Genomic DNA, 24,749 nt, shown 5'->3' on the forward strand with positions numbered 1-24,749 from the left:
TAAAGTATTAAAAAGAGTTCAGGGGTTAGTAGAAGAAGGTAAGAGAAACAGCAAGGGGAAGGAAAGGAATAAAGATTTATTGATGCTTGCTCTGTGCCAGATGCTTTATTTACATAAACTCATCTGATCATTATAACCACTATACAGAGTAAATATATCCCCATTTTACAGATGGGGTGCAGCAAAACACAGATTATGTTATTAACCACCTAGGTCACACAGCTGGTAAGTGATGGGTTTGAACTCCCTGACCTTCCTTCTAGTCTATCCAAACATATTAATTTTCTCTGCTTAGTTGAGTGTGCAGCAAACTTGGGTTGGGCAGGAAGCACCTCTATAAGGAAAGGAAGGGCAGGAAGTGCAAAATTCCATGAGTTGCTCTCTGACTCTCCTCTCACTTTCCTTGTTATAGCCACCTGTGCCGCTGAGCCATGAACAGCACCCCGCAGGATGCCCAGGCCCCGAGATACCATGAGTTCCTCCTCCCTTCTGTGGCTCGGACCTCCTCTATCACCCAGGTCACGCCAGCCAAGAAGATAACCTTCTTCAAGCGAGGGGATCCCCGATTTTCTGGGGTCCGGCTAGCAGTTCACCAGCGAGTCTTCAAGAATTTCAGCGCCCTGATGGACGAGCTTTCTCAGCGCATGCCTCTTTCCTTCGGGGTGCGCTCTGTCACCACGCCCCAGGGACTGCACTGCCTCAGCACCCTGGAGCAGCTAGAAGATGGAGGCTGCTACCTCTGCTCTGACAAGAAGCCGCCCCAAGCTCGCAGTGGGCCTGGCGGGCAACAAGGGACAGACCCCTCTGCTCAGCCGTCAGGGGATTTGGAAGGCTGGTATGAGGTCCCAGGAACACCATCTTCCTGGAAGGGCCCTAAAGCCCCAAGGAGGATAATGCTGGTTAAGAACACGGACCCTAGATTCCAGCGGACAGTGGTTCTCAGTCATAGAAACACTAGGAGCCTTAAGACCTTTATCAGCAAAGCCTCAGATCTTCTGCAATTTCCCGTGAAACAGGTGTTCACCATCAGTGGGAAAAAGGTAGGCTCTTGAGGTATATTTCCCTAAAAGAATTCTTTGGACTTTGGGTCAAAATACTTAGGTGATATCTTATTTTCCTAGAGCTGCTGTAACACACTGGCTTGCTTAAAATGCAGAAACGTATTGTCTCACAGTTCTGGAGGCTAGGAGTCCGAAATCAGGGTGTTGGCCACGTTGATTCCTTCTAAGCGCTCTTTAGGAGAATTTGCTCCATGCCTCTCTCCTAATTTCTGAGGACAGCTGGCATCCTTGGAGTTTACTTGATTTGTGGCAGAATAATTCCAATCTCTGCCTCCATCTTCACATAGCTGTCTTGCTTTGTGTCTGCTTGTCTGTCTCTTCTCTTTTTATAAGGACACCAGGAGTATTGGATTAGGGTCATACTCCTCCAGTATGACCTCATGTTTAATAATTACATCTGCAAAGACACTATTTCCAAATAAGGTCACATTCACAGGTACTGGGGATTAGTATTTGAGCATATCATTTTAGGGGACACAATTCAACTCATAACGGATGGAATGGGAAGATTATTCCTTCAAAGAGGTAATTGACTTCCCTGCTACTAACTAAAGGTAACTAGAGAAGAGACATTCAGTTAGTTAGTGACCATTTAGGGAGCGTGCCAGGTCCTGTGCTTTGTACCCTTTGGATTGTTTTTTCATCCAGTCCTCTTAACCTATTTCAGTGCAAGTTCAGTGAGGGAAACAGACACTACTCAAGATGTCTTAAGCAGAAAGCAATTTAATACAAGGCATTAGAAGCTTCCAAATTCTTGGGAAGCTGGAGAAGGGAACTCTATCTGGGCCTGCAGGAATGGCTCCCAGTATCCTTCAGGAAGCTGCTACCCCTGTTTGATGCTACTGTAATTCCTGAGCTCAAGAACACCTCTCTGCAAGCATTGAAAATTATAAACCTTGGATCGGGAAACTGCTGCAGCTGCTTCTTGACACCCAGGAACTCTGGAGCACTGAGTTTAGTCCCTTCAGCCTTAGCTGCCATCGTCTTCTGACACTCACACTCCTACTTGGCAGCAAATACTGCCAGTATCAAGAAAAGATAGTGTCTGCCTCATTTCTACCTTCCCAGTGTTGACCAGACATCTAGTTGATGGAGAACTTAATCTGCATCCAGCCCTAACTGTAAATAAGGCTAGTTAATATAATTTTTGCCTTTCCAGGTCCTGCAGAACATGAATGTACACCAAAGGTGGACAGGCAGAATAGAGATCTCCCCACAATCCAATCCTGTAGTTATTAACGTCTGTGTACACCATTCTACTAGTACTTTAATTTCCAAACAGTAGCTATAGTAACATGTTCCCACCTAACAGTGTAGCTCTCTCTCACACGATCAAAAACATACTAACCTTCTTGCCTGTCTTAGGCTGGGTTCTCTAGAGAAGCAAAGCCAGTAAAACATATAAATATATATATTTATATAGAGAGATTTGTATCAAGGCTATGGCTCATGCGGTTGCAGAGGCTATAACATCCCAAGTCCATGGGTCAGGATAGAGGCTTCTCCTGATTCACGTAGCCCCAGGGGCTGGTGAACACAAGATCCGCAGTAGGAGAGCAGAGCTGTTGCTCACAGGCTCTGAAGACTGATGAATCCCAAGATGGGCAGGCAAGAGCGCAGGTAAGCTGCTAGCTCAAGTCCCAAGAACCAGAGGTCAGATGAACGGGAGCCAGCTGCAGGATCCAGAATGATCAAAACTCCCAAGCCCTGCCGGAACATCCACCCCCACTCGATGCAGCCCACAAGCCCAAGGAAACTGCCCTTCAGCCAATTGGCTACTCACAACAGATCCCATCATGGGGGTGATCACACGTCAAATCTCAAAAAGGAAGTGGCCACAATATCACACAACTGCCGAAACACTGAGAATCATGGCCTAGCCAAGTTGTCACACAATCTTAACCGTCACAGTCTACCCCTTATCAACTTGGCACCTGTACACATCTCCTTAAACCATGCGTGATCTCTGAATAAAGAATATTATAACGTCATACCTGCACCTAACATGTTACAATGAACACACATACAACCAAAAAAGCGCTAGCCCTGTTTTTACATCTTATATTTTACAAGTGAAGAAAACAAAAAAAATTTTTGTGTTTTTTTTATTGTACTTTAGTTGAAGGTTTACAGAACAAACTAGTTTCTCATCAAACAGTTAGTACACACATTATGACATTGGTTGACAACCCCATGACATGTCAACACTCTCCCTTCTCAACACTGGGTTCCCTATTACCAGCTTCCCTGCTCCCTCCTGCCTTCCAGTCCCTGCCCCAAGGTTGATGCGCCCCTTTCGTCTTGTTTTGTTCCATGGGACTGTTCAATCTTTGGCTGAAGGGTGAACCATAGGAGTGACCTCATTACTGAGCTAAAAGGGTGTCTGGGGGCAATACTCTCTAGGGTTTCTCCAGTCTCTGTCAGGCCAGCAAGTCTTGTCTTTCTTTCTGAGTTAGAATTTTGTTCTACATTTTTCTCCAGCTCTGTCCAGGACCCTCTATTGTGAACCCTGTCAGAGCAGTCAGTGATGGTAGCTGGGCATCATCTAGTTGTACTGGACTCAGGCTGGTGGAGGCCGTGGTAGATGTGATCCATTAGCCCTTTGGACTAATCTTTCCCTTGTATCTTTAGTTTCCCTAATTCTTCCTTGCTCCCGAAGGGGTGAAACCAGTGGAATATCTTAGATGGCCACTCACAGGCTTTTAAGAACCTGGACGCTACTCACTAAAGTACAATGTAGAACATATTCTTTATAAACTATGTTATGCCAGTTGAACTAGATTTTCCCTGAGATCATGGTCCCCACAGCCCTCAGCCCAGTAATTCGGTCCCTCAGGGAGTTTGGATGTGTCTATGGAGCTACCATGACCTTGCCTTGTACAGATTGTGCCAACTTCCCCAGTATTGTGTACCGTCTTACCCTTCACCAAAGTTTCCACTTTTTTTTTTTTATTGTCTATTAAGTATTTTTCCATCACCATCCCTCCCCTCCCTCGTAGCCATCAAAGACTGTTTCTTTTTGTATGTAAACCTTTTCATGAGTATTTACAGTAGTGGTCTCACACAATATTTGTCCTTTTGTAATTGACTTATTTCACTCAGCATAATGTCCTCCAGATTCATTCATGTTTTGAGATGCTTCACAGATTCATTGTTGTTCTTTATTGTTGCATAATACTCCATTGTGTGTATGTACCACAGTTTGTTTATCCATTCATCTGTTGATGGGCATCTTGGTTGTTTCCATTTTTGCTATTGGGAACAATGCTGAAATGAACATGGGTGTACATATGTCTGTCCATATGACGACTATTATTTCTCTAGGATATATTCCTAAGAGTGGGATTGGTGGATCATATGGTATTTCCGTTTATAGCAGAAAACAAAAATATTTGATGCACACATACAAAGCAGAAATAGTCATAGCAGTTACAACCCTTGTTTCTGAAACAGGTCACATGGCCATAACTGGTATTTAGAACTACCTTCTTCCACCACCCATTCCATATTTCCTTTGGCTTCAGCAAGCCCCTCAGCTGGTCATGGTTCTTTGTCTGGTGGAGTGGCCCAAACCTTCATTCCTGAAGGATCTGGGCCATTAGTAGTCATGTCGGAATTGGATTCCTGTAGTTTTCCATTGACTTTAGTCACAAGGCATGGTAGTACTAAGAGATGCCCTAACGGTTCTCCTGCATTCCAGACATACTCTTCTTTACCCCCATTTAAAAAAAAAAAATTGTCATTGAGTCAATTTCAACTCATAGCGACCCTATAGGACGGAGTGGAACTGCTCCATAGAGTTTCCAAGGAGTGCCTGGTGGATTTGAACTGCCAACTTTTTGGCTACCAGCTGTAGCACTTAACCACTATGCTACCAGGGTTTCCTTACCTTCATTATGTAATATCAATCTGATTTCCTCTTGGTAATCAGGATCGATCACACCAGTCAGTATGGTGACTCCCTTTTTTGCCTGTTGATCCAGAGGAATAAGGAACCCAAAGTGGCCAGGTGGCATTCTTAGCTTCCAGTTCAGTGGAATCAGTGACGTGTCTCCAGGAGGGAGCATTCCTCCCTTTCGAACTAAGACCTCTAGACCTGCAGAGCATAAGGTTGCAGGGAAAGGAAGCAAAAATCTTGAGAGGGGGTCACTAGGGGTAATAGTGCCATATTGAGGACTCAGTGTTTATCTGTGTTCCTGGCAGATTGAGCACTCAAGCAGTGGCTGTAGCCAAGTTGACCTTAGTGAGTGGAAGTCCATGTTGCTGGGCCCATGCATAACCTCCATCTCTGACACCATGGCCACTTTGTTCATGAGCCCATTGAGCAATGACAGGAGTAGCTGGGGAAAGAAAATGAATGGTTTCCACAAAACGCTCATCCTATCCACTTGATAGTTAACACCCTCTTCTGCTGAGCACCTCCAGTGAGCATTCACATGAGACACAAATATCTTTACTTCTTTGGCCCATTCAGAGATATCTACCCACATACCTCTTCCACATAAATCCTTGTCTCCAATTTTCCAATCGTGTTCCTTTCAAGTCCCTGACCATCCAGCCAAACCATTGGCCATAGCCCATGAATCTGTTTACAATCACACATCTGGCTATTTCTCCTTCCAAAGTGGGTTACCAGGTTCATTGCTCAAAATTCTGCCCATTGGGTGGACTTCCCTTCACCACTGTCCTTCAGGGAGGTCCCAGAAAGGGGTGTAGTGCTACCATAGTCCACTCTCTAGTGGTGCCTGCATACCGTGCAGAGCCATCTGTAAACCAGGCACGAGTTTTCTCTTCTTCAGTCAACTGATCATAAGGGACTCGCCATGAGGCCAGAGGTGCAGACTGGGATATGGAAGGTAATGTGACAGGAGTGGAGACCATGGTCATTTGGACCACTTCCTCATGCCTTCAGGTCCTGCTTGGGCCCGATCTCATATATACAATTTAATGAGGGAGTGCTGCTATGCATGTCCAACTTTATGACTCTGTGGGTCAGACAACTCCCAGTTCATGATGGACAGCTCAGGCCACGTGGTGACTTGGTGTCCCATGGTTTAGTGCTCAGTCTGCTAAGGCCCAGTAATAAGCCAAAAGCTGTTTTTCAAAAGGAGAGCAGTTATCTGCAGAAGATGGCAGGGCTTTTCTCCAAAATCCTAAGAGTCTGCACTGTGATTCACCAAGAGGGGCCTGCCAAAGATTCCAAACAGCATATCTATCTGCCACGGACACTTTAAGTGCCACTGGATCAGCCGAATCATAAGACCCAGTGGCAGAGCAGCTTGCAAGGCAGTCTGAGCCTACTGCAAGGCCTTCTCTTGTTCTGGGCCCCACTTAAAACTATCAGCTTTTTGAGTCATTTGATAAATAGGCCAAGGTCACACACCCAAAGGAGGAATATGTTGCCTCTAAAATCCAAAGAGAACCTCAGGCATTGTGCCTCCTTTTTAGCTGTGGGAGGAGCCAAATGCAATAACTTCCTTCACTTTAGAAGGAGTATCTCAAAATGCCCCACACCACTGGACCCCTAGAAATTTCACTGAGGTGGAAGGCAGCTGGATTTTTGTGGGATTAATTTCCCACCCTCTAGAATGCAAATGTTTTACCAGTAAGTACAGAGTCATTGACACTTCTTCCTTACTAGGTCCAATCAACATAATGTCATCCATGTAATGGACCAGTGTGACATCTTGTGGAAGAGAAAGGTGATCAAGGTCCCTGTAGACTAAATTATGAAATGGGGTTGGAGGCTTAATGCCGGGCTGAGGTAGGCAACTGAAGGTGTATTGCTGGCCTTGCCAGCTAAAGGCAAACTGCTTCTGATGGTCCTCAGAGACAGGTATGGAAAAAAAGGCATTAGACAGATCAAGAGCTGCATACCAGGTACCAGGAGATGTATTAATTTACTCAAGCAACGAGACTACATCTGGAACAGCAACTGCAGTTCGAGTCACCACCTGCTTAAGTTTTCAATAATCCACTGTCATTCTCCAAGATCCATCTGGTCTTCACACAGGCCAAATAGGCAAGTTGAATGGGGATGTGGTGGAAATTACCACCCCTATATCATTCAAGTCCTTGATGGTGGTAGTAATCTCTGCAATCCCTCCAGGGTTGAGGTATTGCTTTTGGTTTACTATTTTTCTACATGGGGCGGAAACCCTGATGGTGTAGTGGTTAAGAGCTATGGCTGTTAACCAAAAGGTCAGCAGTTCGAATCTACCAGGCACTCCCTCGAAACTCAATGGGGCAGTACTACTCTGTCCTATAGGGTTGCTATGAGTTGGAATTGACTCAACTGCAATGGGTTTTTGGGTTAGGTAGGTTCTAAAGGCTTCCACTTGGCTTTTCCTGCCAAATAGCCCTTACTCCATTTGTCAGAGATCCAATATGGGGATTCTGCCAGTTGCTGAGTATATCTCTTCCAATTATACATTCTGGAACTGGGGAAATCACTGCAGGATGGGTTCAGGGACTCACTGGACCTACTGTAAGAGTGACATGAGCTAAGACTCTATTAATAACCTGATGTCCATATGCCCCCACTCTGGTGGAACACAGTGACATTTTGGGTCTCCTGGAATTAGTGTCAGCTCAGAGCCAGTATCCAGTAATCCCCCAAAAGTCTGATTATTTCCTTTTCCCCAATGAATAGTCACTCTCATTGGGGAAGGCTGGGAGAAAGGCTGACAGCTTAAGTTTATGGCAGTGTATTGGAGTCCTTTCTCAAGGGGATTTGGCCTCCTCTTCAATCAAGGGGTTGTGCGTCTTTAAACTCGCTCAAGTCTGGGAATTTATTGAGGGGCTGTGACTCTATTCTGGTGATTAGAGTTAGATTGCTGTTCACCTGAACTAGAATTCATCCATTTGTATGGATCAAGTAAATATTTAGTAAATTTCGTATCTATTTCACTCCTAGGGACACCATGACTAAGTAGCCAATGCCATAAGTCGATAGGAGTCAGACTATTCTGATTCCTGCTTTAACTCTGCTGTCCATTACAGAAATGGCACCCTCCTTGTCTTGTTGGTTGAATGCTGCCACTTGGCCCTACCACCATGGACTCCAATCAGCCCCATTGCAGTTAGGTGTCTTAATTCAGTTAATTCTTTCCTGCCCTCTAGTCCTTGTCCCTGTCAAATCTGATTTACATAAAATAGCAATCACAGCAGCCTTCAAGGATGCTGGGGCTCCCTTCATAAATTTGTTCCTCACTGTCGTGGTAAATGGTATGTCCTCTGGGCACTCCATGTGTGGATCTGTGGGTCTAACCAGATAAATCCACTCTAGCATGCCAATTTCCCTAAGCCTTCTATATTATACCAAGAGAGGTCTGATATTTCAACTTGATTTAGTGTAGGCCACTGCATAATACATGCTTCAGCAACCCAACCAAATAAATGATTAGATTCTTTCCTAACTTCTCGAGCTGAAACATTGAATGAAGAATCTATGCTTAGTTAGCCCATATCAATAAACTCAGACTGATCCATCTTTATGTTCCTTGCACCATTATCCCACACCCTTATTAGCCATTTCCACACATATTCCCCAGGTTTCTGTTTGTACCTATTAGAAAAGTCAAGCAGTTCTTTCAGAATATAGCATACCTCTTCCTGGGTTACACTTTGTACTTCATCTTTTGGGGTTTGCTGGGACTTAAGTCTAGTTATAGGTCTAGAAGCCAAAATTTATGGGGAAATGTTTTGAGACAATTCAGCATTGTCTTGTAAAACATCTGCCTCAAGCAATGTCCTAGGCAATGATTCAGATAAAGGCACTTTGGATACAGCTGGGTTAATCTCATTAGATGGGAGTGTAGGTGCTAGTGTTTTTACTAGGCAGGGTGGTTTAGCAGACAAACATGGAGTAATCTCTTCAGATGGGAATGAATGGGCAATGAGCAGAAGCGATCCAATGGAATTTAGGGGCTCAGTGTCACCAGCTTCCTGATTACCTGCCCTTATGTTCCCATCCCAGGTTTCAGGGTCCCACTTATTCCCTATCAATGTCCTCACTTTAACTTCAGACACCTCTCGAGGTTGGCAGTTGAGTTGGCATTGTAATTCAGCCACTCTTATAATAAGACTCTGAGTTAGGTTTTTGGCAATATCAGGTGTTACTACAAGAAATAAGGCTTTCTTTCAAGGCACAAGTAGAAACTTTGAGGTCATTTGTATGGTGCTTCAGCTTTGACTCTGAAGCCTGAGCTCATCTCTTTCTTTCACCAGTGTGTCTAAAGAAAGTAGGACCAACCAGCCAGCTTCCTTATATTTCTCAAGACAAGATTGTAGAAAGGTATCATACATGCAGTCACTCAGAGCCTTGTCTTTCACCAATACATGATCCATTGGTGGTGATATTTTGAGTATATGAATTGCCACCTCATGCCATGGATTAGCAGTGCCCTCTTTACTACTGGAAGCAGAGTCACCAACATCTTTAAGAGTAACCAGACTTGAAAACCAAATTAATCCTTATGATTTTGTTTCTCTAGAACCATTCTTGGTACCAAATGTTTTAGGCTGGGTCCTCTAGATAGCAAAACCAGTAAAGCATATAAATACATATATACAGAGAGATTTCTATCAAGGAAATGGCTCAGGCAGTTGTAGAGGTCATAATGTCCCAAGTCCATGGGTCAGGATGGAGGCTTCTCCTGGCTCAAGTAACTGCAGGGTCTGCTGAAGCCAAGGTCCCAGGTCAGAGAGCAGAGTTCTTACTCACAGGCTGTGAATATCAATGAATCCCAAGACTGGCAAGCAAGACCACAGGTAAGCTGATAGCTCAAGTCCCAAGAACTGGAGATCAGATGAACAGGAGCCAGCTGCAGGATCCAAAACAATCAAAAGTCCCCAAGACCTGCCAGAATATCCACCCACACTAAATACAGGTGCCAAGCCCAAGGAAACTTCCCTTCACTTGATTGGCTACTCACAGCAGATCCCATCATGTGATCACATATCAGATCTCAACAGGGAAGTGACCACAACATCACACAACTGCCAAAACACTGAGAATCATGGCCCAGGCAAGTTGATACACAATCTTAACAATCACATTCCCCAAGTTCTCATCAATTGCTGTATCCCCCTTATAGCTCAGTCACAGTTCCATCTGTTTTTTTTTTTTAATGTACTTTAGATGAAGGTTTATAGAACAAACTAGTTTCTCATTAAACAATTAGTACACGTATTGTTTTATGATATTGGTTAACAACCCCACGACATGTCAACACTCCCTTCTTGAACTTGGGTTCCCTATTACCAACTTTGCTGTTCCCTCCTGCCCTCTAGTCCTTGTCCGTGGGCTGGTGTGCCCCTTTGGTCTCATTTTGTTTTATGGGCCTGTCCACTCTTTGGCTGAAAGGTGAACCTCAGGAGCGGCCTCATTACTGAGCTGAAAGCGTGTCCAAGTCCATACTCTCAGGATTTCTCCAGATTCTGTCAGGCCAGCAAGTCTGGTCTTTCTTTTGTAGTTAGAATTTTGTTCTACATTTTTCCCCAGCTCTGTTCAGGACCCTCTGTTGTGATCCCTGTCAGAGTAGTCAGTGGTGGTAGCTGGGCACCATCTAGTTGTACTGGACTCAGTCTGGTGGAGGCTGTGGTAGATGTGGTCCATTAGTTCTTTGGACTAATCTTTCCCTTGTATCTTTAGTTTTCTTCATTCTTCCTTGCTCCCAAAGGGGTGAGACCATTGGAGTATCCTAGATGGCCGCTCACAGTCTTTTAAGACCCCAGACACTACTCACCAAAGTAGAATGTAGAACATGTTCTTTATAAAGTATGTTATGCCAATTGAGCTAGATGTTCCTGGAGACCATGGTCCCCGCAGCCCACAGCCTAGCAATTTTGTCCCTCTGGGAGTTTGGATGTGTCTATGGAGCTACCATGACTTTGCCTTGTACAAGTTGTGCTGGCTTTCCCCTTCTTACCCTTCACTAAAGTTACCACTTATATATTGTCTATTTATTGGTTTTCCATCCCCATCCCTCCCCTCCCTCATAACCATCAAAGATTGTTTCTTTTTGTGTGTAAACCTTTTCATGAGTTTTTACAATAGTGGTCTCATACAATATTTGTCCATATGTGATTGATTTATTTTACTCAGCATAATGCCCTCCAGGTTCATTCATGTTATAAGATGCTTCACAAATTCATCGTTGTTCTTTATTGTTGCATAATGCTCCATTGTGTGTATGTACCACAGTTTGTTTATCCATTCATTTGTTTCCATCTTTTTGCTATTGTGAACAATGCTGTATACAGTTCCATCTTGATATCCTGTATCTGAAGGTATAATTATCAAGTTCACCACTGCCAAAACATATTATATAAAATAATACACGGAATAAGAGCAAAAAATAGAAAGTTGTTTAATATGTATATATGCAGCAGAGCTGTGAAAAAAATTAGACTACCATGAAGCCATTATTGGTACTTAAATTTTCCTTCTGCTCTCTATTCCATACTCCCTTTGCCCTAAGCCATCACCCCAGCTAATTGTGGTCATGTTCCTGGTGGGGTGACTGAACCAGCATTCTTGAGAGGTCTGAACCCTTGGTGGTTCTCCTTATATTGTGTTACTGTGGTCTTGTATTAACTTTTACCCACTGGAAATGGTGACACTAGAGGGCACCTTAAAAGCTTCTGTGGGCAATAAATTTCTTCTTCCCTTTCCTCATTGCAACTCTATTCCTCTTGATAATCAGAATCAAATATCTCATACAACACAGAAGTCCTCCTTTTGCTTATTAGTTCAATGTCATAAAGGGCTCCATATGGCCAGGAGATTGTCTCAACTTCCAGATCCATTGAACCACTGTTGTGCCTCCTGGAGGAAATATCCTCCCCTGGGCTCCGAGACCTCTAAGCAAGTAGAGTCCAAAGTTGCTGGTACAGGAGGCAAAATGTTTGAAGCTAGGTCCTTAGGCGTAATAGTGAAAGGGGCCACTCTCATTCTTGTTCTTTAATTCCCAAGTATCCTTTGCCTATGTAGAAACAGCACTATGTACTGGTTGCTATTTTGGAGCACATATCACACATTGTGTAAGACAATACCTCAACATCATAAAGTGATGCTTTCCAGATGGTGCCAAAATTGAGTCTTCCAAAGGATATTTTATTGTTCTATAAGTATGGTTGCTTTTGGGTGATGGGGTATATGGTTACGCAGTGAATTCTATGGGCGTTATCCTAGTGTTTCACTTCTTTTGCTATAAAATAAATTCTTTGGATAGAAGTGATCTTCACATGCTCTGGCAATGATAAATAAGGCATTCAGTAAGTCCACGGATGGTGATACTGGCAGAAGGATGATGGCCAAGGAAGGAAGTCTATGTCCAAAATAAGTGTCTATTTCAATGAATACAAATTTCTGTCCCCCCTCCATGTTGAAGACATCCAATGTAATCAGTCTCCCACTGGCAGGTGGCTGATTCCCTCTAGGTATGGTGTAGAGCATAAGTTTGTCATTGGTTTCTGCTTTTGGCAGCTTGGGCCCTAAGCAGCAGTATCCAGATCAACATTAATGAGGTAGAGTTTACGTTGTTAGTTAATGCTACCTTGCCTCTTTGTTCAAGAGCTGATTGAGCATACCCTGGGTGATTGAAGAAGAGGATGACTGACACCCACTGAACAGTTCATCTGTCCACATGATTATTGAGAGTCTGTTCTGTAGTGCATGCCCTTTGGGGATATTCACATGAGACAGAAATATTATCACACTCTGAACCTATTCTGAGAGATCAGTTAACTATTTTTCTTATTGCCATCAATCCTCTAGTCTTGTTCTTTCCAATCCCTGATTATCAGATTGAGCCATTAACCACTACCATTGCTCCTTCCAAGAAAAAGAGTCAATCAAACAAAACTGTCCCCTAGATTTTTCTTTCCTGATTCCTCTGAGTTAGTCTGTAATATTGCATCAGTCAACTTTTTGCTAGTGTCAGCATAGCCTGTGAATTTATCTACAATCCAGAATCAAATATTTTCTTCTTCAGTTAACTGGTCATGGGAATTTCCCATGAAGTCATATGTATGTGTTAAGCAGAAGTAGCAATACGTTAAGGCTGGCAAACTTGAAGTGTGAGCCATCTGCTCATATAACTTGTATCTTCAGGACCTGCTTGCACCTGATCACTAGTACATGTCACCTCCACCAAAGGACCTAGTGTTATTTTAGCATACCTACTTTGTGGCTTGATGGATCATATAATACCCAGTTCAGTTGTATTTCAGCAACTAGCAGTAGAGTTGCTGTTACACAATGAAGACAGGGAGGGAAACATTTACTGCTCAGGGAAGATTTTGAGGTACCCTCCAGTGTTGCCATGTCCAGTGGGTAAAAGTTAATACAAGACCACACTAGCACAATATAAGGAGAACTAGTCATGTGCTACAGGAGATAAAAGACTCTTTTACAGAAGTCAGAGAAGTTCCTAGGTCCTCTGGACATCCTTGGACCAAGAATTTAAACCCTGAGCTTGCCATTTCCTTTAAGTTCTCTAGAGCAGTGAGAGGCATTCAGCTTACTTCACAGTCCTTGCATTTTTTATTCTCATTATAGTAGTCTCTCTTGGCAGCCAATGATCGGTCAAAGTCTTGCTTTGAGTGAGCACTGCGTTCTACTATCAAAGGTGATTATTTAAGAACTTATTTTGTCACTGTGTGTCATGGAATACCAGTATCCCATTGTAACCAGATTATCACTGCCTTCAAACCCAACTAGGTAGGATAACTAATGCCAGATTCCCATCCTTGAAGGTCTATTGCCTGTAACCATCTCTGATACCATAGACTGTATCAGTACAGGTTCAGCATAGGAACAGAAAACTTTCTACGAATCTTAAGCAGGAGGGAATTATATACAGAGACTTTGATGCTTAAAGATGCATTGAAAGGCTAGAGGAGTGTAGGCTGGGCTCCAAGAAATGAATCACAAAATTGATCTGTCAGGGTAGACACCTCTGACACAATTAAGAAAGTGGGGTATTGGCAGGTCATCACTGGAATTACTGAGTTCAGCATCACCCCATCATTGCTGTGTTCCAGAATAAGGAAGCTGACACCATCAAAACTGTCTTTGGACATGCAGAGAGCTGGTGACTTGAACAATGAGTGTGGCTTTGTTATCCCAGCTACAGATGCCTCTCAACATTTTGACCTTTTTTGCTTGTGGCAATAGTCAAAAGCAAAAGGAAGAAGCCTCTGCTTCACTATCGTTTTCCATATCTCATGCAATGCATCTACTTGGTGTAACCTTTTTTCACATTTAAAACCATAGCTGCAAGGGAGTTCAGGAAATGTGTTTATAGCTTTCTGAACTCTGCAGTACTGGATAACACAACAGAAAGAGCATGGAATAAATACTGACTAATTTTTTAATCTTGTGCAGAACTGAATACCAATTGAGATGTTTCAACAAACGATGCAAGGCTAGAAGTACTCATTTGTCTATGCCAAGAAATTTGGAAGGCAGCTACCTGGCCAAACTGACTGGAAGAGATCTATATTTGTGCCCATTTTAAAGAAAGGTGATCCAACAGAATGCAGAAATTATTGAAAAATATCATCAATATCACACACAAGTAAACTTTTGGTGAAGACAATTAAAAAACTGTTGTAGTGGTACATCAACAGGGAACTGCCAGAAACTATAGCTGGATTCAGAAGAGGATGTGCAAGGAGCATTATTGCTAATATCAGATGGATCTTGGCTGCAAGCAGAGAATACCAGAAAGATATATACCTGTGTTTTATTGACTGTGGAAAGACATTTGACTGTGTGGATCATAACAAATTATAGACAACATTGTGAAGAATGGAAATTCCACAACCCTTAATTGTGCTCATGTGGAACCTGTACCAAGAGGCAGTCATTTGAACTGAACAAGGAGATACTGTGTGGTTTAAAATTTAGGAAAGGTGTGTGTCCGGGTTGTATCCTTTCACCATACTTATTCAATTTGTATGCTGAGCAAATCATCTGAAAACTAGACTATATAAAGAAAAATGGAACATCAGGATTGGAGGAAGACTCGTTAACATATTGTGGTATGCAGATGACACAACCTTTGCTTGATGAAAGTGAAGAGGACTTGAAGCACTTACTGATGAAAATCAAAGACTACAGCCTTCAATATGGATCACACCTCAACATAAAAGAAATAAAAATTCTCACAACTGGACCAATAAGCAACGTCATGATAAATGAAGAAAATGTTGAGGTTGTCAAGGATTTCACTTTATTTAGACCCACAAAGAATGCCCAAGGAAGTAGCAGTCAAGAAATCAAAGGACAGCCTGCCTTGGGCAAGTCTGCTGCAAAAGACCTCTTTCAAGTGTTAAAAAGCAGAGATGTCATTTTGAGGACTAAGGTGTGCCAGACCCTATCTATGGTATTTTCTTTTTTTTGTTTACATGCATGCAAAAGCAGGACAATGAATAAGGAAGACTGAGGAGGAATTGATGCATTTGAGTTATGGTGTTGGTGAAGAATATTGAATATACCATGGACCGCCAGAAGAATGAACAAATCTGTGTTGGAAGAGGTACTAGCCAGAATACTCCTTAGAAGCAAAGATGGTGGGAGTTTGTCTTACACACTTTGGGCATATGCAATAATGCTTCTGAATAATTCCACAACCACCATGTACTAAGCATGTACTACATACACAGTATACAGACAAATAGGGCTATGTTCTTTCTTTCAGTTAGCTCACAGGTTAGTGAGTGTGGTGAGAGGGAGAGCAGGTACAGTGAATTCTAGAAAGAGATATTAAGGTTCTCAGCTCATTGTTCATATAGACTTACTGAAGGACTATTAGATGTTCTGCAAACACAATAATCTCATTGCTTTCCAGAAAAGGCTGTGTAATGATTATCAATTTTCAGGACCTCTATTGGATGAGCACCCTCAATAATGCTTTCTATCATGGATCTTCTACATCTTCCAATTTTAGTGAAATACTACTTTACGATAAAAAATGGGAACATCACTTAGTTCTCAATTTCTTTTTCTTCCTGGAGAGTCTGATTCTCTAGAAGCATGGCTGTGTCTACACATTGATATACTTGGATTCTATTTGGTTGTTGTGATGGATTAAGATCTAAATCAACAAAAGTTACCTGGCAGCTTAAAACAAACTTATAATAAATATGTTGAAAGATCTTCTGGTGTACAACAAACTTACATACCATGTTTTGGGAAAAGGATGTTAAGAGGTTTTTTTTTTTTTTTTTTAATGTCCTTGTTAATGAGCACACCCTCTTAACTTGAGAAAATGAAAAAGAACATACTCTGTACTTTAAAGATGGAAATAACCCTTACCCAACACTGTTAACTACAGTGTAATGCTATAAATAGTGCAAACCCTCAAATATGCAGGGGCATCTTGGGCCAGGTGAGATTTTCTAAAAGCAGGTACCTTTTCCCTGGCATGGAATCCAGCACTGGTGTTGCCTACTCTACTCCTATCCCAGGAGCGGGCACGTGGATATCCTGTTCGGGAAGGCAGGGGAAGTGAGTGGGTGGGTGGGGAATGGCACAAGGGTCTGTGCAGGAGCCTAAAGAACTATTATAGGAGCCAGAGAGGGAAGGACTACCTAGAGAGACAATGGTGCCTGCTCCTCCCTGCCTCAATAAGGGCGGAAATAGAGGCAATGGCCTGGGATTAGCCTAGAAAACATAGATTAGACACAAGAGAGGACTCTCTGCATTGGAAAAGGGTGAGATAGCGAATCAGATCTCTATATGGAAGCTGGAAGGCTTCCTTCTCTGGTTGCTTCAATATTATGGAGGGTGTAAGTGTAGGCAGGTAAGCAGGCTAACGGGCTTCTTAAAGTCTTTTCCACCTGAGGCACCCAGAGTAACTTCCAAATCACAGGCCTGATATCTGGTGGAGGGAGGGATGTAGTTAGAGAGAAAGATGATTGTCGTATGACCTTAGTCCTCAGCTAATGATGGAGGCGTCATGGGGATTGAGTGGGATTCTTCCCTTGGATCAGGAATCTGGGGTGAAATGTGCAAAAATCAGGAAGGGGCTGGAGGGAGTTGGTTCCTCACCCACTTGTATTTTCTGGGAAGGAGGTGGTTCTGGAGATCAGAACTCCTAACTCCACACTCTCCTCATCAGGTGGACTCCCTGCAGAGTTTGCTACACAGCCCCTTAGTGCTGGTGTGTGCTGGTCATGAGTCCTTCAGACCACCTGCAATGGAAGAATCTAGAAGAAATGGTACTGAAACTTTACCTGGGCTGACTTCAAGGAATAAAAATGGTGAGTTAGTTTTGTTTTTTCACCAATCTTATTTGCACTGGATGGTGGTCCAGTAGGGCTGGGCAGATAATACTTCCAGATAATTCAGGAAACCTGACTTTGCCCCAATTCTTGGTTATCCCAGTTGCTTTTGGGTCTCTCTTGTCTGTTCATCCTCCTTTTCATTGCCATCAACCTTAACTGGGTTGGACATCTGACTGGGATATGAGAGAGTGTAGTATGGTATGTAAAGGAAATTAGGATATCTTTAGCTCTAAGTTTGTAGGTTCTAAAATAACCTTTATTAATAACCATGGTGAACATAACATTATGTAGGCAATGGACCATGGGTACATGACATTGCATGGCTGGGGTACAGACTTCAATGTCAGAACCTGATATTGTGTGTCTAAGTCCTTTAAGAGTCAGTATTCTCTTAGGTAACAGTGAGGGCCTACAGACAGATCAAAAGGACTAAAACTAATGATAACCATTGGTCATCCATACATCCAACCATACATCCATCCAAAACACCCACTATGTGCCAGACTCTAGATATATATAGTATAATATAAAATAATAGTTAATAGAAACGAATAGAATAGAATATACATTATAACCAAATCTAGACACACACACAAATACCAAAAATGCAGAATAAAAATTTAAGCAAAATTACTGGAATTACTGAAGTGGCAATGGGCATTTTGGTAAGTGAACAAAGTAATATCCTTTGTAAAAAGGGCTTAAGCAAACCACAATAACAACAATAATTTCTGTGATTGCTGGAGGTACAAAGACACATTAGCCACAGTACCTTCTCTGGAGGGCCCCCCCATCTCGTTTGGTTCTTATGGAGGATCAGGGCTTGAAAAAGCCTTCTCCTACCCAGATGTACTCAGTGAGGGGTGGGGAGGGCTGTTCTTTTGGTAGCCACAGACTCAACCTTTCCATTTTGCCAAATGCTAGCTCAAGAGGTAAAATGAGAAAGCACAAAGTACTTCATTCTTTCTTAGGGTCACTTCTTTCTATTCCCAGGTACCCTCTTATGTTTTTCATAGGTTGGGGTGCAGGCTTGGATATCAGGACCTGATACTGTATATCCAGGTCCTTCCTTGCAATCATTTTTCAACTCAAGAGCTTAATGAGTGTTAATCATTGCAAAACATCCTATAGCCTACAATCAGGTTCATACGCAGCAGCTTATTGATTTCACCTCTTGCGCTGGGGTGGTGTGAGAAGAAATAAGAATTAGCTCTGGGTATTGCTGCTCTGCCTGTCATCTCTGCTGTCCATTGAGAGCCCACTGTGTGTTAGAAACTGCAGAAAATTTTACATACATCACTTTGCATCATCAAATCAAACCTACCAAACAGATATTATTATTCTTATTTTACAACTCAGAAAACAGGCTATGTCTAAAGCTACACAGCTACTAAGTGGCAGAGTTGGAATTGAATTCAGGCTTCATGTTCATCTCACTAATCTATGCTGGTTTACAAACTGGCAGCTCTATGGATATTCACTGTAGAGTGGGCTCTGCCCTCATTATGCTGTTTTGGAGATAGTGGTGGTGTTAGGTGGTGAAAGGCTCATGACCAGCCTTCATGCTTTTACCCAGGTTCTCCCCACAGTTGCTCACCATCTTTTTCTCTTTCCTCTTACTCTTCACTGCACACCAGGGAGCTGGGGACTGAAGGCCAAGCAGAGCGTTATCCACTCAAGGTCCAAGTCAGATGGCAGGTTGCGGCAGTTCTCCTTGCTATCAGAGAGGTCTGGTATCAGTGACCCCCCTGTGTCCCCACATTGCACCTGGATGGGCCCTGCCCTTCACAGGCACCCTCAGAACACACCAGTCCACCTTGGCCCCTTGGTGGCTGATGATGACTTTGAGAAGAAGGTCCACATGAATGAAGATGGCAGCCTGTCTGTGGAGATGAAAGTCCGTTTCCACCTGCTCAGCAAGGACATGCTCCTGTGGTCCAGGGGCGCCAGGAAGGCCAGCACCCTCACAACACCCAGTGAGGAGTGCCCTGTCCTGGGGGAGGTGGATCCCCTACATTGCGTGTTGGAAGGCAGCCCTGGGGGCTTCTCAGAGCCTGGGGCACCAGGATTGAGGCATTGCGAGTCAGGGGGTGAGGAGGCTTTTAACCAAGGTCAGCAGGCAGGTCCCGGCTATCAGATCTGGACAAACCCCCTGTACAGGACCCAGGGAGAAGAAACAGATTCTTGGAGGAGGGCCCTGCTCACTAAGCACTGCCACTCCACAGCTTCCTGGAGCCAAGGAGTTGCCAGTGGGAAAAGGACCAGTAAGATCAGGGTTAGCTTGGCCTCCAATGACAGACCCACAGCAGGCTCTGAGGCAAACTCCTCTTACTGCCCCAGGACCCCGGAAGGCAGCGTGGGCAGCTGCAGTGGGCATCAGGCTGCCAGGGCTGCCTCCAAGAGAGAAGTTGAGCAGGAGGCTGGCTGCACCCACCTGGCTGGTGGGGACCCAAACCTGGGACCCAAACTATGTCAAAAAGGAGGAGGGGAGGGTGGCAGGGAACAAGAAGCCCAAGAGGAGGGAAGTAAAGAACAGCCTTCACTGGGCTGCCTGAAACCTGAGCCCTGCAGCCTGGAGGTTACTCTTCCTGATTTGTCAGCAAGTGCTAGTTTTCTCAAGAGGTCTGGTGAAACAGGTGAGCCATGCTGGGGCTGTGCAAGCAGTGAGGGAACCGTGATTTCACAGCAGGAGCACACCCAGGAAGGCAGCACCAATTGCCCTCCTTTGAGTCCCTCATCTTTGAAGAATGGAGACCTACAGGCAAAAGAGTGTGGACAGGGCACTGGGGGCCATAAGGCCAGGGATGGGTCTGTGACAAGGCTGCCCGTGGCTTTGGACCATTCTAGCTCATGGTATGCTGGTGGGTGCTCTTCCCCACTTTCCTCCTGTACCTCAGCCCAGAGGAGGAGTAGAAAGCAGAAGAGCCAAGCTAGTGCGATGTCCTCACCCAACACTTCAGACTTTGGCAGCATTTCTCAGAGAAGCCACCACAGGCAGCACCACCACCAAAGGGTTGTCCCCTACTCATTGGACTTGCCCACAACCAAACAAGTATTGAGTCCTGCTAATACAGGAGGGTCCTGCTCAGGTGGCCCAGAACTAGGTTTTCCTGAAAGCTCATCTAGTGTCAGGAAACAGGCTTCCAAGGACCCAGGATCTCCCTCCTCTGGCTCTCTTTGTTCCCAGTCCACACCAGGGGTCAGCAGTGCTGCCATTATACTTGTTAGTAATTCAGATCCACAAAAAACAAACTGTGCTTCTCATTTCTACCACTCACACTTCACCTCTGCTGAGACTAAAGGGGATTCTGAACTCAGGGTGAGCTCACCCCCTACACCTTCCAACACATCAGACTCCTTCAGCTCTCATGTTAAGGTTGATCACCTGGATGAAAAGGCAGGAGGCAACAATCCCAAGCTCTCCTCACCCTTGGTTTGGGTAGTTAAATGGCCTGATGGAGTGAAATCAGGAGACCACCAAGGCAGTTGCTGCTCCCAGATTGATACATCCCTGGTCTGCAGGACCCATGGTGGTAAAATGCAGGCCCTGCAGGCTTCCCAGCCACAGGGTGGCCCTCGATCTATCTCTGGGGCCTGCTTAGTGTGCAGCAGGTACTGCCCCACACCCCCAAGGGGACAACCTTGCATCAAGAAACACTCTTCAAGCAGTAGCAGCAATAGCAATAGCAACCAAAGTGCCAACCGGGGGTCAGGTGGACGTGAGCAGGGGGAAGAAAAACTCAGTGGACTGAGAACACTGCCCCTGATCTCAAAATCAGGGGTCACAGGGAAAGCAGTGAGAGCAACCACGAGGAGCAGCCCCAGCCCCTGCCCCAGCCCCAGCCCCAGCCCCAGCCCCAGCCCCAGCCCCAGAGGGATGTCACAGGGGAAGGTTGCTGGTGAAGGGGAAAGCCTTGAGGAGCAAGAGGAAGATGGTGGCATGATGCCTAGTGCTCTGCCCCACATTTCACCAGAAGCTGTCATCCGTGAATGGCTGAGCCACATCCCAGAAGAGCCCATACTCATGAAATATGAGATGATGGATGAGAGCCCAAATGTGGCTGGGGATGGCCCAGAAGGCACCCAGGAGGACCCTGTTGACAAACATTCTCTGGAAGGCCTTGGGGAGTTAGCTCGGGTCAGAGAGCAGCCCCTGGAAGGGGAGACCAGTGAGAAACCAGAACTAGATAGATCCTCAGTGACTGATGATGCTATTCCCAAATCAAAAGAGGCTTTTCCTCAAAGAGGAGCTTCCAGGGGTGTTTCAGATGCTTGTGAGAAGGACAGAGCCAGTGATAGAACCACTGTGGGCCGTGGTGTAAGTGAGGGTATCCTGCCTAGCAGGATACCTGCCTCCATACAGATCATGAAGGAATTAATCAGCTCAAAGCAGGGCCGGCCCAGCAGCCTGCCTGAAGTGTCTGGTGTGGTGGGGAGGAGGCTCAGCCACTCTGCCTGTGCTCTTGTCACATGTCTCACCAGGCTTCACTTCTTTGATGAACACCTTGGGTCTTCTGCCAGCAAAATGAGGTTCATAGACTCCCCTAAGTTCCAAGAGCTCCTGGTCACTCTCCAGTCCCTGTGGCCACAGTGTGACCTTGGGAAAGACAAGTTGGACTTGGGCCTTCAGGAACTTGGATCGTGCCAGGGTCTGCCAGGTTTCACATCCCATGCTGTGACCGAGGATTTCACTCCAACATCCTCCTCAGGAGTGGATGTCAGCAGTGGTTCCAGAGGGTCAAGGGAGGGCAGTGGGCCTTGCCCTGTGGACTGTGCCCTGAGCCCTGAGAGGATGGAGCTGCCCTTGAAAATGGTGACAAGCAGCATCTCCGATCAGAGGCCTGACTCTAGAGCTTCAGAGAACCCAGAGGATCCGAGAAACCAACACCTGAGCTGTTCCAAAGTCTCCTCAAACTCCCAAGCTTGGGCTTGTGCCACAAACCAGGATGAAGCAGGAGAAAACAGCAGGGAACAGATGTTGGGCAATAGCCTAGAACAGTTAGTTGAAAACACAATGCAGGAAGAGGGGATACAAGTAGAGAAAACACAAGAAGAAATAGAAAAAGAAGAAATGCAAGAAGAACATAATAAAGAGGAAGAGTTTCCAGAAACGGAAAGAGTCAATAAACAGGAATTGTCAGTGGACAGCACTGAGGATGGAGAGGGCACACAGGAAGATACAAGAATGCAGAAAGAGGAAACAGGAAGAGACCCTGACTCTGTAGGCCTGTGTCCTCCAGGAATGAGTGATAAACCAAAAGAGCTCTTCAGTAACCCCAGTGAGTGTGACTCTCATGCCAGTGAACATCAAAGTGGCCCCACGTTTGATTATGGTTTGAAAAAGCTGCCCGGAAATGCTGAGATGGCAGGTGGACAAACTCAGGTCAACTCTACTCAGGGGCCAGGGGTGAAAAGTAGCTCCAAGGCCCACAGAGGGTTCCTGGATCTTGACCCCATCTGGGTGTTCAAGTTGTTGAAAAAGATGGAGAAGGCCTTCATGACCCACTTTGTTAGTGCCACAGCCATGGTTCGAGCCCACTGGGGTCTGCAGAACAATGATTTGCTGGACCAGATGGTGGCAGAACTGGAGCAGAACGTGGGCTGGCGGCTCCAAGACAGCATTAAGAGGGAGCTCAGGAAGATCCAGATCAGGGCCAGAAGGAAAGCGGCCAGGCCACTGCGGTGGGAGATGTCGATGCAGACAGAACAGCGGAGACGCAGCCTCCAGGGCCTGCGCAACCTCTCTGCCTTCACGGAGCAGACCCGAGCCCATGGGCTCTTCTCCCTCACCCTGGAAGATGAGCCAACCGTTAGTGGTGCCCAGAGAAATGAGCTGGGTGGGAAGGCCAAGGGGGAGGAGTTTTGCCCCTGCAAGGCCTGCATGAGGAAGAAAGTGAGCCCCATACCCTCGAGGGACACAATGGGAGCAGGCAGCGCACCCATCAAAAAGGCCTTTGACCTGCAGCAGATTCTGCAGAAGAGGAAGGGAGGACCTAATAATGGGGAGGCAGTAGAGGAAGCTCCTGAGGAGGGAGGGATGGGGCTGCTTCAGGTGGCCTCCTTGAGGACCAGATCTGTCCAGGGAGTTTATGGAGAGCTGGAGCCAGGATTAGGCCTTAGTTCTGGGGCAGATGAGGGAGATGAGATCGAAGGGAAACAGAAACTCAGTGGAGATGAAGATCCTGAACTAGGGGAAGGAGAGGGGGCTAGTTATCAGGAGGGAGAGGAAGACACAGATACTCAGAAGAGAGACAGGAAAACAGGTATCAGTGTTGGCAACAACCTGGAGAAAGAAGAATGGGAGGAGCAGCATGTGGGTGAGCAGGAAGAAAACATGAATGAAGACTCTGGGAATGAGGATAATTTGAAGGACAAAGCATCAGGAAGAGGTAATCGAGGTCCAGGAGGAGATGTTGATGGTACAGATGCTATTAAGGCCCAGAAAGCTGAAGGAGAGGGACAGACAGAGTTGAGAGATGAGAAAGAAGGTAGCCCACCAGTTAGCCAAGGAGAGGTGCAGTTGGGTAAGGCTTCTGAAAACAGCTGTCCAGACCAAGAGGGGAAGCTCGCATCTCCTGCTGCCCCAAGTGGAGACACCCCCTACCAAAGATCAGCCTCCAAAACAGTCAACTCCTCCTCTAGCATGTCATCTTTAGGAAACTGCTCTCAGGTCTCTCAGAAAGGTTCAGAAGAAGAGCATCCCAATGGAGACACAAGGAGCATTGCAGATGAGCCCAAGGGAATCACTCATCAAGAAAGAAAAGTCACCAGGATGTACTTCAAAAGCTCCACCTCTGAGGGAGAAGGAGCCCCTTCAGGCCCAAGCACTCCAGACCAGGGGGCAGATGACGACCCTGACTTAGAAGATAGGAAGATAGTTAAAAGCCTCACTTTTACCAAGGTGGTAGACAGGGCAGATGAATTTGGCCAAGATGATTTAGATTTCTAGAGAAGATCAAGCTTCGGGATAATCATGAATCTTGTAACTCCGTTTTTATTAATATTTTGTCTATAAACCTGAGTGAAGCTAAGTCCCCTGGAAGAGTATAAAGAATGTGGGAGAAGATCAAAGGACTTGCCAAAGATACAGTATATACCACTCATTCTCTGGTTTCTACATTGTGAAGTTTCAGTGAGCCCTGTTATCCTGGTCCCTACACAGTGTGAAGGAGGGTTAGCCTCAGATCTGACCTGTTCTTGGAGGTCAGCTCTCCCTCATCCATTTGCCTCCTGAGTCCAGGGCAATGGACCAGATTGGAAGTGTTCCATTAGAGTTTTTGTGCTAGTAAGTGTTTCTCTTGTTCTTTTGCCTATTGATCTCCTGTTATTTTTCTTTGGCCTCTCTTGTCACTCACCTCATTTGACTTTGAGGTGCTTTTTTCAAGTCTG

At 45.1% G+C, this 24,749-nt stretch overlaps 1 protein-coding gene across 1 annotated transcript; it reads left to right on the forward strand.

Annotated features, from left to right (window-relative positions):
• RP1L1 (RP1 like 1) lies at positions 1-24,545 on the forward strand. The gene is made up of 3 exons (XM_064271934.1): positions 1-1,040; positions 17,195-17,336; positions 18,998-24,545. The coding sequence occupies exons 1-3, from the start codon at positions 432-434 to the stop codon at positions 24,307-24,309; spliced, it is 6,063 nt and encodes a 2,020-aa protein (XP_064128004.1). The 5' UTR covers positions 1-431; the 3' UTR covers positions 24,310-24,545.
• The last annotated feature ends 204 nt before the right edge of the window (positions 24,546-24,749 follow it).

This window comes from Loxodonta africana, chromosome 19, assembly GCF_030014295.1.
Source record: "Loxodonta africana isolate mLoxAfr1 chromosome 19, mLoxAfr1.hap2, whole genome shotgun sequence".
Lineage (NCBI taxonomy): Eukaryota > Metazoa > Chordata > Mammalia > Proboscidea > Elephantidae > Loxodonta > Loxodonta africana.